Source organism: Neoarius graeffei, chromosome 4 (assembly GCF_027579695.1).
Source record: "Neoarius graeffei isolate fNeoGra1 chromosome 4, fNeoGra1.pri, whole genome shotgun sequence".
Taxonomy (NCBI): Eukaryota; Metazoa; Chordata; class Actinopteri; order Siluriformes; family Ariidae; genus Neoarius; species Neoarius graeffei.
This window is the reverse complement of record NC_083572.1, coordinates 80,508,134-80,524,036: the sequence shown is the minus strand read 5'-3', so window position 1 is coordinate 80,524,036 and position 15,903 is coordinate 80,508,134. Positions and strand designations below refer to the sequence as shown.

The 15,903-nt window shown below is 41.1% G+C and overlaps 1 protein-coding gene across 1 annotated transcript in view; it reads right to left on the bottom strand.

Annotated features, from left to right (window-relative positions):
* Positions 1 to 15,903, bottom strand: part of LOC132884620 (unconventional myosin-VIIa) — an 82,051-nt gene that overhangs the window by 33,077 nt on the left and 33,071 nt on the right. Inside the window, 14 exon segments of the mRNA XM_060918461.1 lie at positions 103 to 261; positions 394 to 564; positions 625 to 788; positions 915 to 1,050; positions 5,542 to 5,752; positions 5,851 to 5,993; positions 6,117 to 6,236; positions 6,327 to 6,403; positions 6,520 to 6,673; positions 6,761 to 6,874; positions 6,965 to 7,107; positions 7,239 to 7,360; positions 14,251 to 14,435; positions 15,677 to 15,826. Of these exon segments, the coding sequence (XP_060774444.1) occupies positions 103 to 261; positions 394 to 564; positions 625 to 788; positions 915 to 1,050; positions 5,542 to 5,752; positions 5,851 to 5,993; positions 6,117 to 6,236; positions 6,327 to 6,403; positions 6,520 to 6,673; positions 6,761 to 6,874; positions 6,965 to 7,107; positions 7,239 to 7,360; positions 14,251 to 14,435; positions 15,677 to 15,826 (2,049 nt within the window).

Here is a 15,903-nt window from a genome sequence, read left to right as displayed (position 1 = left end):
ACAAACACATATCGATGTTTATATTAATAACAGCATTATTTTCGTAGAAATCTTCAAACTCTAACCATGTCCTTACTCTAGATTAAAATGACTATTTCTCACCGTTTTTGGGTCACAGACAAAGGAGTTGAGGAGGACACGATAGCGATCCAGAAATTGTTGGAAGGTGTGACGGATCGGGTAGCCAGCTTTCCTGATACGAATGGTCTCCATCATGCCCGAGTAGCGCAGCTGACGCAGACACAGCTCTCTGTCAAACAGCTGGATTATACAAAAATCATCATAAGAAAGAATGTAAAAAACTGATTCCATTTCTCAAGCAAAATAAAGTTATTACATTGTATGCACTTGACTATACAGAGGATTAACTGGATTATTTTGCAGTAATGTTACCATGGGTTTCTTAAAGTCATTCGGTTTAACACAGCGAATGAAGTAAGGCTGGCATGCAGTCAGGGTTTTCATCAGGGAGTCCAGAGACTGACGAAACTGTCCACATAATGTTGGCACTCGCTTCTTAGTGTCTGTCATTTGCTGAGAAGGTAAATTGTATTAGCACCAAAGCTTCTATCAATCTGTTCGTACTCTTAACAGAAAGCAAGATCGCATCTAATTTACACTTACCCGCAAGGAGCTCTTGGAGGTGATCATCATTTTGGGGTTGGCACTGCTTTTCTCATCAGTGGAAAGATCATTGTGGAAGATCTGTTTGAGGAGCTTATTGGTAGAAGTTTCCACCAACATGATGAGATCTGAACTGAGAGCATCCCTGTTCTTTTCCAGAAAACCTTACAAAAAAGCAGAGATTAAATAATTCGCAATACTTCCTGCCAAAAAGGATTTTTTAAAAATGAAGTATCCATCAGCAACATATTTCATCCATTATCTGTAGTGGATTACCCATTTCCATTTACCTTGTGAGTTATAAAAAACCGGCCCAGCAAAATGATTGATTCCAAAATTTGTTTCATGACTGTTCTTAGGAGGGATGTAGACTTTGCTTTTCTCGTGACACTTCTGCAACTTTTGCAGCAAGGTGGTATCTGTGCCCTGGCATCAAAAGAAAATCACACCAGTAAAGATTTACACATACAGTATATACTGTACAGTTAGGTTCATAAATATTTGGACAGAGGCAACATTTTTCTAATTTTGGTTCTGTACATTACCACAATGAATTTTGAACAAAACAATTCAGATGCAGTTGAAGTTCAGACTTTCAGCTTTAATTCAGTGGGTTGAAAAAAAATGATTGCATAAAAATGTGAGGAACTAAAGCATTTTTTTTAAACACAATCCCTTCATTTCAGGGGCTCAAAAGTAATTGGGCAAATTAAATAATTGTAAATAAAATGCTCATTTCTAATACTTGGTTGAAAACCCTTTGTTGGCAATGACTGCCTGAAGTCTTGAACTCATGGACATCACCAGACGCTGTGTTTCCTCCTTTTTAATGCTCTGCCAGGCCTTTACTGCAGCAGTTTTCAGTTGCTGTCTGTTTGTGGGCCTTTCTGTCTGAAGTTTAGTCTTTAACAAGTGAAATGCATGCTCAATTGGGTTGAGATCAGGTGACTGACTTGGCCATTCAAGAATATTCCACTTCTTTGCTTTAATAAACTCCTGGGTTGCTTTGGCTTTATGTTTTGGGTCACTGTCCATCTATATTATGAAATGCCGATTATTATTTGGCTGCATTTGGCTGGATTTGAGCACGCAGTATGTCTCTGAATACCTCAGAATTCATCCGGCTGCTTCTGTCCTGTGTCACATCATCAATAAACACTAGTGACCCAGTGCCACTGGCAGCCATGCATGCCCAAGCCATCACACTGCCTCCGCCGTGTTTTACAGATGATGTGGTATGCTTTGGATCATGAGCTGTACCACGCCTTTGCCATACTTTTTTCTTTCCATCATTCTGGTAGAGGTTGATCTTGGTTTCATCTGTCTTAAGAATGTTCTTCCAGAACTGTGCTGGCTTTTTTAGATGTTTTTTAGCAAAGTCCAATCTAGCCTTTTTATTCTTGAGGCTTATGAGTGGCTTGCACCGTGCAGTGAACCCTCTGTATTTACTTTCATGCAGTCTTCTCTTTATGGTAGATTTGGATATTGATACGCCTACCTCCTGGAGAGTGTTGTTCACTTGGTTGGCTGTTGTGAAGGGGTTTCTCTTCACCATGGAAATTATTCTGCGATCATCCACCACTGTTGTCTTCTGTGGGCGTCCAGGTCTTTTTGCATTGATGAGTTCACCAGTGCTTTCTTTCTTTCTCAGGATGTACCAAACTGTAGATTTTGCCACTCCTAATATTGTAGCAATTTCTCGGATGGGTTTTTTCTTCTGTTTTCGCAGCTTAAGGATGGCTTGTTTCACCTGCATGGAGAGCTCCTTTGACTGCATGTTTTCTTCACAGCAAAATCTTCCAAATGCAAGCACCACACCTCAAATCAACTCCAGGCCTTTTATCTGCTTAATTGAGAATGACATAACAAAGGAATTGCCCACACCTGCCCATGAAATAGCCTTTGAGTCAATTGTCCAATTACTTTTGGTCCCTTTAAAAACAGGGTGGCACATACTAAGGAACTGAAACTCCTAAACCCTTCATCCAGTTTTAATGTGGATACCCTCAAATGAAAGCTGAAAGTCTGGACTTTATGTCCATTATATAACTACAACTTGAATATATTTCAGTAAACAGGTAAAAAAAAAAATTGTGTCAGTGTCCAAATATATATGGACCTAACTGTAATTGAAAAAAGCATACTTTGTTTAAAGTCATTATATTCAAATTAATTATACTTTTTTTTAAACTTATAACACAATGCTGTTTAATTCTTGAATCTGACTGCTCAGAAAGTGTTGATTAAAATTTTCTATAACAGCAGCTCTGATCGTAGCTGCAGCTGTGATTCATATTGAGTTTCTATTAATACACTCGTTCCAATATGTTATTATTTCTATCATAACTCTTGCACAGAGATGTATATTGCAGATGATCTACAGTATACAATCTAAGGCTAATAATAAATGAATTTAAAAATGATATTTATTAACAAAGAAAAACATGATTGTTGATATGATTATATTTTCTGCAATGAGATTGTTAGATTATTTATGATTAATGGCCAGCATAAATTTTCTGTCATGGGTAAATTGTCAGGACATAAGACTTGGTGCTTTCTGGTTTCTCGGTAACATTACGTGCTGAGCTTTTGTCTTTGTTTATAGCTGCTATAGTGTAGTGATAACAGGAACTAACTTGTCTCACTGCCACAACATTAAACAGATAAAAACAGCATTAAATTGTTATGAAGCTTAACATGTTATAAATTTCATACATTTTAAATTGTAATCATTGGCCAATTTCTGTGGTATGAGAAAAATAAAACCCCTCGGGAGATGCTGTTATACAACCCCGATTCCAAAAAAGTTGGGACAAAGTACAAATTGTAAATAAAAACAGAATGCAATAATTTACAAATCTCAAAAACTGATATTGTATTCACAATAGAACATAGACAACATATCAAATGTCGAAAGTGAGACATTTTGAAATTTCATGCCAAATATTGGCTCATTTGAAATTTCATGACAGCAACACATCTCAAAAAAGTTGGGACAGGGGCAATAAGAGGCTGGAAAAGTTAAAGGTACAAAAAAGGAACAGCTGGAGGACCAAATTGCAACTCATTAGGTCAATTGGCAATAGGTCATTAACATGACTGGGTATAAAAAGAGCATCTTGGAGTGGCAGCGGCTCTCAGAAGTAAAGATGGGAAGAGGATCACCAATCCCCCTAATTCTGCGCCGACAAATAGTGGAGCAATATCAGAAAGGAGTTCGACAGTGTAAAATTGCAAAGAGTTTGAACATATCATCATCTACAGTGCATAATATCATCAAAAGATTCAGAGAATCTGGAAGAATCTCTGTGTGTAAGGGTCAAGGCCGCAAAACCATACTGGGTGTCTGTGATCTTCGGGCCCTTAGACGGCACTACATCACATACAGGCATGCTTCTGTATTGGAAATCACAAAATGGGCTCAGGAATATTTCCAGAGAACATTATCTGTGAACACAATTCACCGTGCCATCCGCCGTTGCCAGCTAAAACTCTATAGTTCAAAGAAGAAGCCGTATCTAAACATGATCCAGAAGCGCAGACGTCTTCTCTGGGCCAAGGCTCATTTCAAATGGACTGTGGCAAAGTGTAAAACTGTTCTGTGGTCAGACGAATCAAAATTTGAAGTTCTTTATGGAAATCAGGGACGCCGTGTCATTCGGACTAAAGAGGAGAAGGACGACCCAAGTTATCATCAGCGCTCAGTTCAGAAGCCTGCATCTCTGATGGTATGGGGTTGCATTAGTGCGTGTGGCATGGGCAGCTTACACATCTGGAAAGACACCATCAGTGCTGAAAGGTACTGTATATCCAGGCTCTAGAGCAACATATGCTCCCATCCAGACGACGTCTCTTTCAGGGAAGGCCTTGCATTTTCCAACATGACAATGCCAAACCACATACTGCATCAATTACAGCATCATGGCTGCGTAGAAGAAGGGTCCGGGTACTGAACTGGCCAGCCTGCAGTCCAGATCTTTCACCCATAGAAAACATTTGGCGCATCATAAAACGGAAGATACGACAAAAAAGACCTAAGACAGTTGAGCAACTAGAATCCTACATTAGACAAGAATGGGTTAACATTCCTATCCCTAAACTTGAGCAACTTGTCTCCTCAGTCCCCAGACGTTTACAGACTGTTGTAAAGAGAAAAGGGGATGTCTCACAGTGGTAAACATGGCCTTGTCCCAACTTTTTTGAGATGTGTTGTTGTCATGAAATTTAAAATCACCTAATTTTTCTCTTTAAATGATACATTTTCTCAGTTTAAACATTTGATATGTCATCTATGTTCTATTCTGAATAAAATATGGAATTTTGAAACTTCCACATCATTGCATTCCGTTTTTATTTACAATTTGCACTTTGTCCCAACTTTTTTGGAATCGGGGTTGTAGATAAATAATAAACTTCAGGGTGGTAATAGTAAATCTGCTTCACATTTCACTCCATCCCACCGGCCGTTGATTATTTTCCTCGAACAGCATGCCCCATCATGTTTTATTCCTTTCTTATTACACGGATTTGCTGAATACTCGATTCTGATTGGTCAACTGAGGCCTTCTACAGTCTCTTATTTTTGAATAACAGACTGTTGCTACTGACGGTGTCATTAGCAGAAGCAATAAAATGATTTTTTTAATCAAATTGATATTTTGTTACTGATTTCTTTAGTAAGTAGACATGTAACAAGTGGGATAATGTACATTGAGCCGGTCACTATTGCAAAATAAACTCCTTCAGGGTTTCAGGTCTGCTTCACGTCAGGGTTCTGCATCACCCTGCTAAGGTTCATTTCACAATAATGACCAGCTCGCTGTATATTATTCCTTACTTAAATAGCTGAATAATTAATGCCTAGATCAGAAGACAACATCTGTATTATAAACAGCAAATAATGTATATTTGCACCTTAGGAAAGTGACTCTCCTCATCAATGAGGGAAAGAATGTTGAGAGGTTTGCTGGCCAGCACATTGAGAGTGTTCTGGTTATCGACGTAGTCAATGTGTTTCCAGACAATGCTCTCAGAGGCATAGTCTTCCTGCTCCATCTTAAAGACATGCTTCACAAAGAACTGCTGTAGCTGTTCATTGGCAAAGTTAATGCACAGCTGTTCAAAGCTGAAAGAAAGAGCCACACAAATCAGAATAAAAGAATATAATTACACTCAAATATCAGACAAACAGTATCAGTGCATGTCTATATTTTTTCAAAGAACCTGTTTTGCTTGAAGTTTTCAAATCCAAAGATGTCTAGCAAGCCTACTGAATGACGGGTATCAGTGGACTCCTCAGAGGGTGGCTTGTAAACGGCATGATTGATTTTCTCCACAATCCAAACAAACAATCTTCCATAGATGGCCTGTGCAGAAAGATTACCTTCAGGCTTAGCAAAACTGAAGAGATTAAATTTCATTTTAGGCTATCAGTAATGAAATAGAGATGAAATGAATGATTTCTATATGGTCATAAACTGGGTTCTGACCTTCACAAAGGCATCCCTGCCATCACTTGCTTGGTTTGTGGAAAGAGGTTTGGATAGACACTCTCGATTAGTCATGAAGGACCTCTGAGTCAAACTTACATCCAGAGTTTTTAAGTCCACCTGCAGAGAACCATATGAAACCAGTCAGGTACAGTATATCAAAGGAGCATTTTAGCTTTAGTAGATACTTTTAAGTTCTTTAAGAATTACCTCCAACAACTGAGCAGCCATGTTGAAATGGGTAGAGGTGATAATATCACAGCCTTCCAGATTATGCGAAATGATGGCTTAAATAAAAATGAAACCAGAAATCCTGAATATAAATGCTACTATTATGGCTATAGTCAACATTCAATGATGTGATCTGTAAAATGTTACCCTTAACCACAAAAAGTCTCTTCACCTTCAAAGTCCATGTTGCCTAGATGGAGGATGGCAGCAAGTAGCTTGTGAATTTCCCAGGAATCGTTCTCTGAGAATGTCAAGATCTTCATGGCTGAGCGGAAGTGTGCGTATTCCTTTACATCATCCCGCCCCTCACAGGAAGTGCACTTGCCCTGATTTAAAATCACGACGACTAGGTAAGCCATTATTCAAACCATTATGTTTGCAGTTATAAAAATAGAGGTATGAGAGCACCATACCATGGTCAGGTAGTTGTACTCCACAGCATTACCCAGAGACAAAATTTTCTTCTGTTCAGCCTGCATGCCCAACAGCATGTAGTAAAAGATGTGGTAGTTTCTCTCCTCATGAGCCTGGACAAGTTTTCAAATGTCATTTACACATCTCTCCATTTAACAACAAAATAATTTCATTAAACCTGGTGTCAACTTGTCATGGTCTACCTGTCGACAGACACGTGATTTCTCCAGCAGGTACTGATCAATGCGGGCTCCTTCAATGGCTCCCCCCTTACTGAACTGGATATCGATGTACTTCCCAAAGCGACTTGAGTTATCATTCCGAATGGTCTTTGCATTACCAAAGGCTAGATAAACAAAAGATTATTTTTGGACCAATATTTACAGTACATCATTAAAAGCATTCAAAACACAATGTACTGTAATTTCCTTGAAAAAAACAAAACCTAAATCCAGTGTAAAGGTTTGACTGAACTACCTTCCAGTATGGGGTTAGCTTCAAGGATCTGTTGCTCTATCCACGATCGCTGTCCACTCACTGCTGCCAGAAACTGCAGTATCAGTTTGGTGCTCTCTGTCTTTCCTGCACCAGACTCTCCGCTGACATACACAAATTCACAAAACGCACACCAAGAATGTGACACAAATACACAACACACATTATGTTTTAAAGTTCTTTGATGTTACAAAGACTGAACTGTACAGGCTCTAGTTCAACCAGCTTATTTGTACAGCTCAACAGCTCTAAACACTAGTTAGGAATGTAACTATGATTCTGTGAACGCTGTAAAGGAGCCATGGGCTTGTCTCTCACCTGGATATCCTCTAGTGCAGTTGTGCCTGCATGCCAAAATGTTCAAAGTCATGAATTTACAGTGGTGTAATATTTGCTATAAATACCTTCATGTTAGGGTGCTTTGCTCATGGAGCCTATTAACTTAATACCTGTCGGGTCTGTGGCAGTTCCGAATGATGGTAAATCCTGGTGGTTATCAAGTGTTCATAGAACCACACTTACATCTGGACCTACTGTTCTATTTCACTGCTTCTAAAATGCAAACTCCAAAATGCATAATTCCATCTCTAACCCTCATCAACTGGTCTTTGTCTTCTCTCCTCAGCTTTCCACCAGCTGCACCTCAGTCTTCCTTCACTGCAGAGGACTTTGCAGCCTTCTTTGAGGCCATCCATAACTTCTGCACCACCCCTGCCTCCCATCCCCTCCTCACTCTCCCTGTCTCTTCCCCCCTGCTCTCTGCTTTTTCCCCTCTTTCCACATATGATGTCACCCAGCTCTTGCTCTCTCACCATCCTACCACCTGTGCCCTTGACTCTATCCCCTCATCTCTTCTCCAGACCATCACTCCTGACATCCTCCCTTTTATCACCTCCCTTGTCAACTCCTCCTTGTCCTCTAGACACTTTCTCTCCGGCTTTAAACAAGCCCACATTACTCCTTTGCTGAAAAAACCCACCCTAGACCCCTCTGTCATCCAGAACTACCACCCGGTTTCTCTTCTCCCCTTCCTATCAAAGATGGTTGAATGTGCTGTTGCTAACCAACTCTCCTCTTTTCTCTCTCAGAACAATCTCCTGGATTCTCACCAGTCTGGCTTGTGAGCTGAACACTCAACTGAGACTGCACTTCTCTCCATCAGTGAGGCACTTCGTGCAGCATTCTTCTAGACCTTTCTGCTGCATTTAACACCATTTATCACCCCATCCTCCTGTAATCCCTATCAGCTCTGGGGATCTGCAGGACAGCCCTGGATTGGTCCAAGTCCTGCCTCTTCGGTTGCTCCTTCCAGGTTACCTGATCTGGTACAATATCAGCACCACGCCCAATTACCACTGGTGTCCCTCAAGGTTCAATCCTTGGTCTGCTTCTCTTCTCTCTCTACACCCAGTCTCTCAGCCCAATTATCTCTGCTCATGGTCTATCTTACCACTGCTATGCTGATGACACTCAATTGTTTCTCTTTTTTCTTCCTTCTGACACACAGGTTTCACATCTCTGCTTGCCTGTGTGACATCCAGAGCTGGATGGACAACCATCACCTGAAGTTCAACCCAGGCAAGACAGAGGTGATCTAAATTCCCGCTCCATCTTCTCCACCCCTGGACTTTGTCATCTCCCTGGGGACACCTCTATGTCATCTTCACCCAGTGCAAAGAACCTACAGGTGGTGTTCAATGACAGACTCTGCTCTTCAGTGAACATCACTGCAGTGACCCAGATGTGCAGATTCTTCCTTTACAACATTCAAAGGATCTGCCCCTTCCTCATCACCTACTCTACTCAGATCCTGGTCCAAGCGCTGATCCTCTCCCACTTGGACAACTGGAACTCTCTCCTTGCCAGCCTTCCAGCATCTGCTATCAGACCCCTGGAGCTCATCCAGAATGCTGCAGCCCGCTTGGTATATAACCTCCTTTGTTCCTCCCACATTACTCCTCTGCCCTTCACTGGCAACCTGTCGCAGATCACATCAAATTTAAGATGTTGATGCTAGCTTACCAGACAGTCAAGGGGTTATGTCCAGCATACCTGCAGAGACTGATCTGACCCTATATGCCAGCCAGATCCCTAAGCTCTGTTGCTACTGGTCACCTGACCCCTTCCCCTCTCTGCTCTTGCCCAGCCCACTCAAGACTGCTGTCTGTCTTGGCTCTCCACTGGTGGAATGACCCATTGAAGTCAGAACTGCTGACTCCCTGACCACCTTCAAGCGCAGATTGAAGACCCACCTCTTCAAGCTGCACCTCTTGCCTGCTTCCCTGCCCACTATGTAATCACATATTGGTTTTGACCAACCTAGGCTGTGTATTGTTTAGTCTGGTCATGATGGCTTGGGGTTAGCTGTTGGGTTTTGTTGTTTTTTTTCTCTATTCAGGTGTACTTTGTCAGCTCATATGCATGGTTGGCTTGTTTTCCTTGGCTGTTTGCAGATTGCTGTTACTTCAACAGAATATTACACTAAATGTTATTCTGTCAATTATTCCGTTAGCATGAGAACTTTCTTGTCTAGAAGTTCAGCACTTCTTGTACCTGGCTTTTGCACTTGTACATCATTCTGGATAAGAGTGTCTGCTAAATGCTTGTAATGGAAAGTAATCACTGATAACCATGATCCTGCACCATGAGCAATCACTGATAACCCTGGTCCTCCTGCCCAATTACTGATCACTACTATTTGTCCCAGCCTCTCGTGTCTTTGTTTTTCATTTTAAACTTTCTTTTTGGAGTTATTACATTTTACAAATACTAAAATCAACTACTGCCGCTTTTCCACTACAAACGCGGCTGAGCCGTGCCGTGCTGAATCGAGCTGAGTCGGGCTGAGCGGGGCTGTTGGAGTTGCATTTCGACTACAACCGCGCTGAACCGTGCTGGCTGGAAGTGGGTGGACACATTGGGTGGAGTTAGCGAAAGTGGGTGGACGTCACGTGATGTCGTTAAGCAGCGCAAACAGTGACATCAGTGACAGTGGCGGAACAAGTCAGAGCCGGGCCGGGGGCGGGGCAAATGACCGGGCCCTTTATTAAAGCTTATCATAACATCATTTTAGGCTACAAAATGTCCGCAACTGCGGTGTTTACCAATTTCAACACTACCGGGTGCAACTATGTTATTTAGTACATCAAGTCCTTCAAACGAACATGTAACTCAGAAACAAAAAACATTAGGATACTGTACATGGCTCATAATAAAACATCAATAGCCTATACTGCGCACATTATTTGAAGGGCATACGAATGAGCGCTCAGAGGTTGCAACGGTGACAGGAAGAGTCAGAAATAAAAGGAGGGCGGTGCAAACCTCACTGAATGCACTGTGTTTACCAATTTCAACACTACGGGGTGCAACTATGTTATTTTGTACATTAAGTCCTTCAAACGAACATGTAACTCAAACAAAAAAACATTAGGCGACATACTGTACATGGCTCATAATAAAACATCAATAGCCTACTGCGCGCATTATTTGAAGGGCATACGACGAGCCTTGCGCTCCGCGAACTCGTCCACGATGCTCTGTATGTCACTGATTCAGTGAGCTTTTAAGCGGTAGTCTCACGACCCGAATAGTAAACAATAAACATGGAGGACATGGTGTCGTTAGTGTTGCTGGTCTTGGTGCTGTGGCTTGTTGTCACCGACAACGCGGACAGATACTGGCAAGAGCGTATAGATGAGGCGAGGCGCATAAGGCTTCAGAAATTCTCGTAATTCGTAATTATTCTTCTTCCGGGTTTGCGGTGTTTACAGATCCCAGCGCGCTCGCGGGGCGTGTGTGGGCATGTGAGGACACGCCTCCTCACCAATCAGTGCACAGGGGAGTGTCTGCTCACGCCCCCAGCCTCACTCGGCACGGTTTGGCTCGCTTCAGCCCCACTCCAAAACCGTGCGAGTTTTAGGGGCTAAGCAGGGCTGAAGCGAGCTGAGTCGTGCTGGTTTTTGGTAGTCAAAACGCGAGCCGTGTCGGGCTGAAGTGAGCTGAAGTGAGCTGAAAAAGGGTAGTGGAAAAGGGCCATAAATGATTTCCTTCATGACAATTGCATAGTTTTATTTTTTTATTCAGATCTGTTCAAAGAGGGACACAGCACTGTGGCATGTTGAGAAGACAAGGCTTGGCCCTGGAAATATGGTTCTTACATCATGGCTTAATAAGTGGATAGTACGGATCTATGTGTATTCAACTGCAGCCAGAGACACTCATTTGCCCGGCACCCCTAACCAGGAAGCATATGTATTCACACAGAAATTAAGCAAATATAATTTGGAACCAATTTAACTGAATGCTGACAGACAACCAGGTGCATTGTACAAGTAAACAATTTTATTCGGTAATTATTTCTCATTATATAATTAATTTACAACCTTGATTCCAAAAAAGTTGGGACAAAGTACAAATTGTAAATAAAAACAGAATGCAATGATGTGGAAGTTTCAAAATTCCATATTTTATTCAGAATAGAACATAGATGACGTATCAAATGTTTAAACTGAGAAAATTTACCATTTAAAGAGAAAAATTAGGTGATTTTAAATTTCATGACAACAACACATCTCAAAAAAGTTGGGACAAGGCCATGTTTACCACTGTGAGACATCCCCTTTTCTCTTTACAACAGTCTGTAAACGTCTGGGGACTGAGGAGACAAGTTGCTCAAGTTTAGGGATAGGAATGTTAACCCATTCTTGTCTAATGTAGGATTCTAGTTGCTCAACTGTCTTAGGTCTTTTTTGTCGTATCTTCCGTTTTATGATGCGCCAAATGTTTTCTATGGGTGAAAGATCTGGACTGCAGGCTGGCCAGTTCAGTACCCAGACCCTTCTTCTACGCAGCCATGATGCTGTAATTGATGCAGTATGTGGTTTGGCATTGTCATGTTGGAAAATGCAAGGCCTTCCCTGAAAGAGACGTCGTCTGGATGGGAGCATATGTTGCTCTAGAGCCTGGATATACAGTACCTTTCAGCATTGATGGTGTCTTTCCAGATGTGTAAACTGCCCATGCCACACGCACTAATGCAACCCCATACCATCAGAGATGCAGGCTTCTGAACTGAGCGCTGATAACAACTTGGGTCGTCCTTCTCCTCTTTAGTCCGAATGACACGGCGTCCCTGATTTCCATAAAGAACTTCAAATTTTGATTCGTCTGACTACAGAACAGTTTTCCACTTTGCCACAGTCCATTTTAAATGAGCCTTGGCCCAGAGAAGATGCCTGCGCTTCTGGATCATGTTTAGATACGGCTTCTTCTTTGAACTATAGAGTTTTAGCTGGCAACAGCAGATGGCACGGTGAATTGTGTTCACAGATAATGTTCTCTGGAAATATTCCTGAGCCCATTTTGTGATTTCCAATACAGAAGCATGCCTGTATGTGATGCAGTGCCGTCTAAGGGCCCGAAGATCACGGGCACCCAGTATGGTTTTCCGGCCTTGACCCTTACGCACAGAGATTCTTCCAGATTCTCTGAATCTTTTGATGATATTATGCACTGTAGATGATGATATATGTTCAAACTCTTTGCAATTTTACACTGTCGAACTCCTTTCTGATATTGTGCCACTATTTGTCGGCGCAGAATTAGGGGGATTGGCGATCCTCTTCCCATCTTTACTTCTGAGAGCCGCTGCCACTCCAAGATGCTCTTTTTATACCCAGTCATGTTAATGACCTATTGTCAATTGACCTAATGAGTTGCAATTTGGTCCTCCAGCTGTTCCTTTTTTGTACCTTTAACTTTTCCAGCCTCTTATTGCCCCTGTCCCAACTTTTTTGAGATGTGTTGCTGTCATGAAATTTCAAATGAGCCAATATTTGGCATGAAATTTCAAAATGTCTCACTTTCGACATTTGATATGTTGTCTATGTTCTATTGTGAATACAATATCAGTTTTTGAGATTTGTAAATTATTGCATTCCGCTTTTATTTACAATTTGTACTTTGTCCCAACTTTTTTTGGAATCGGGGTTGTATGTTTACCGTGTTTAAGTAAACTTTCTCCTCTAGACACTTGCAGGAGATGGTGCCCCAGTGCCCCATATTGATGAGCTGCTACTAGTTACCAGTGGTTTATATCTTGTGGTCAACTCTCTCTGTATTTTCTGTGGTGAAGTCTTCTCGTGATTGTTGACTTTGACATAGATAAATGGCCAAATGTTGTGAAGGTTTTTTTTCTTCATCAGGGACAGAATTCCTTGATCATCCTTCATAACTCTTTTCTGTGGCCATTTGGGGCTTTTGTTGCTCCTGTGCTCACCAGTACGTTCTTTCTTTTTTAAGAATGTACCAACTACCTGATTTGGCCACACCTGTTATTTTATTTTATATATAATCAGGTAAATGGTATAAGAATTACAGGACTTTTCATATGCCCTGACAATAAGATAGCTATCTTTTTGTCGGGGCATCTGAAAAGTGCTGTAATTCTTATACCGTTAACCCAATTTGGATGCACGTATTAAAATCAAGTTTGCACTTTGACATCATATTCATTATTTAGGTTCAACTTCTATATACTGTGGTAGACAGCTAAAATAACAATAAATTTGTCGATGTACAAATATTTATGGATCTGACTGTAGCATCAAGATATGCAGATAAGTACAAGGTGGCTAAAGTAAAAGGAGTAGATTGACTAAATGTGAACATATTTACAGCAAATACCACATAACTGTCACTTTGTGACTCTGTTGAGGGTCTCAGCATGCATGTACAGAAACAGTAGAGGATATTCAGGGGAGGACATCAACCCTGGTGGTTAAAGGGGTGAAACAGAAGTACCCTCTAACCTATTCACAACAAGCAGAAAAAAATTGCAATTCAAAGGCCTTTTTGGACTGCTGTTGGGAATAAGATACTGTAAAACACTAGTGATACATGAGCAGAAATTCAACAAGCCATCCACTGACACTCGAGCACTTTTGTGGGTGACCTCAGACTAAGCATAGTGATAAGCATGTGTTTGACTGACCTGATGATGCAGCACTGGTCTTGCTGGTTGCGGCGCATGTTAAAGAAGCAGTTGTCTGCAATGGCGAACACATGCGGGGGCAGTTCACCTAGACGCCGGTTTGTGTACAGCTGCACCTGCTCTGGAGTGTAGATTGGCAGCAGCTGGTATGGGTTCACCGCCACCAGAATGGACCCTGTGTATGTCTGAGGAAAGAGAAAGTGAAGCCAATTTGTCGCAAAACATATAGGTCACCTATATACAGGAGAAGTTGGTAGAAATAGGCTGGCAGAGCCCGTCTGCATTTCAAAAAGACAAAGAGACATCAATATAAGGTTTCATTTTTGGAGTCCACATCAGGGTATTTGCTGTTAACAAATATTTTAAGGCAGATTGTTGATTTTTGTGGAACTAAGCACAACAGCACCACCATGGTCATAAGAAATATACACAGAATGGTATGATGTAGTGTTTGGGAGGGTTTCACTGTAACCCAGATGGAATTCATGTAGTCATGTCAGGTGATTACAAAGAGCATCCACAGATCATCAGCAGTTTTTGAGAAGGTGCATGTGAAATGCAGTTGTAGGTTTAATGAATACAAATGAGGATTATTTACTCTATCAGCCTTTTCGTAAATGTAGATAGACTAAGTACACATTGTCCAGTGAAAGTATACAGTAAATTACACAGATGACAGATTGAGTTGTTGTTGTTTGAAAAGTAAAAGTTTTTCTGTTGATCATGTTTGAGGGGTCAGGGTTTTTTTTTTTTTTGGTGTGTGTGTGTAAAATTATTTGCCCCATACCATATGATTATTCTGTTAGAAAATAATGATAAAATATAAATAATTATAAAATTATGCCCCATGCCATTATTATGCCATCAGTGAGACCTAATACAATGCATTATACAGCCCATTGCATTGTCAAGCTATTGACAGATATTGGATTTTACCCCTCATATCACATCCAGCTCTCACTATCGACAGCTATTGTATTTTATTGTTGTTTTTTTCCTCAAATATCTTTAGTTTCCATTATAACAGAAAGCAAATGCAAAATTTTTTCCCATTATTTTGCCAAAGTATGTTTTAAGAAATCATATTCTTCAGCACTACTTTACTGAATATGGTGAATCCTGAATAAGCATTTCCTCTGATGAGAAATTTTGACTGTGGCACTCCCTCTCTTGCTGGGAAATAAATTTTATATAAGGAAATGATTGGTGATAACACGGATATTTGCTGTTGTACTCTGAACAAACAGAGGCATATTCGTTCCTATGGTGATAAACAAACCTGCTATTAACCACGAAGGGCAAAGTCTGTGGCAAGCAGGCAACTGGCCTCACACGGACAGAAACATTCATTCATTAATTCACTGAGCTGTGCATTGTTTTAAATTTACTGGCTCTTGTTACAGTTGTAGCTATTTGAAGCACTCACATAGATGATTCCCTCCTTGTGGCGAATCAGAAGGTTCCTGAGCAGGCCAGCCTCGTTGAGGTCGCCCAGCCGAATCATGTCATCTACGCCATTAATGGATGTGGCGTGCATATGCTTCAGAGAGTTGTCCTGTTTCTTGACCTTGTGCTCCTAAGATTTACATTACAACATAAAACATTCAGGTTCTTCACACATCTGACACATTGGATCAGTAGAGCTCTGTTGGC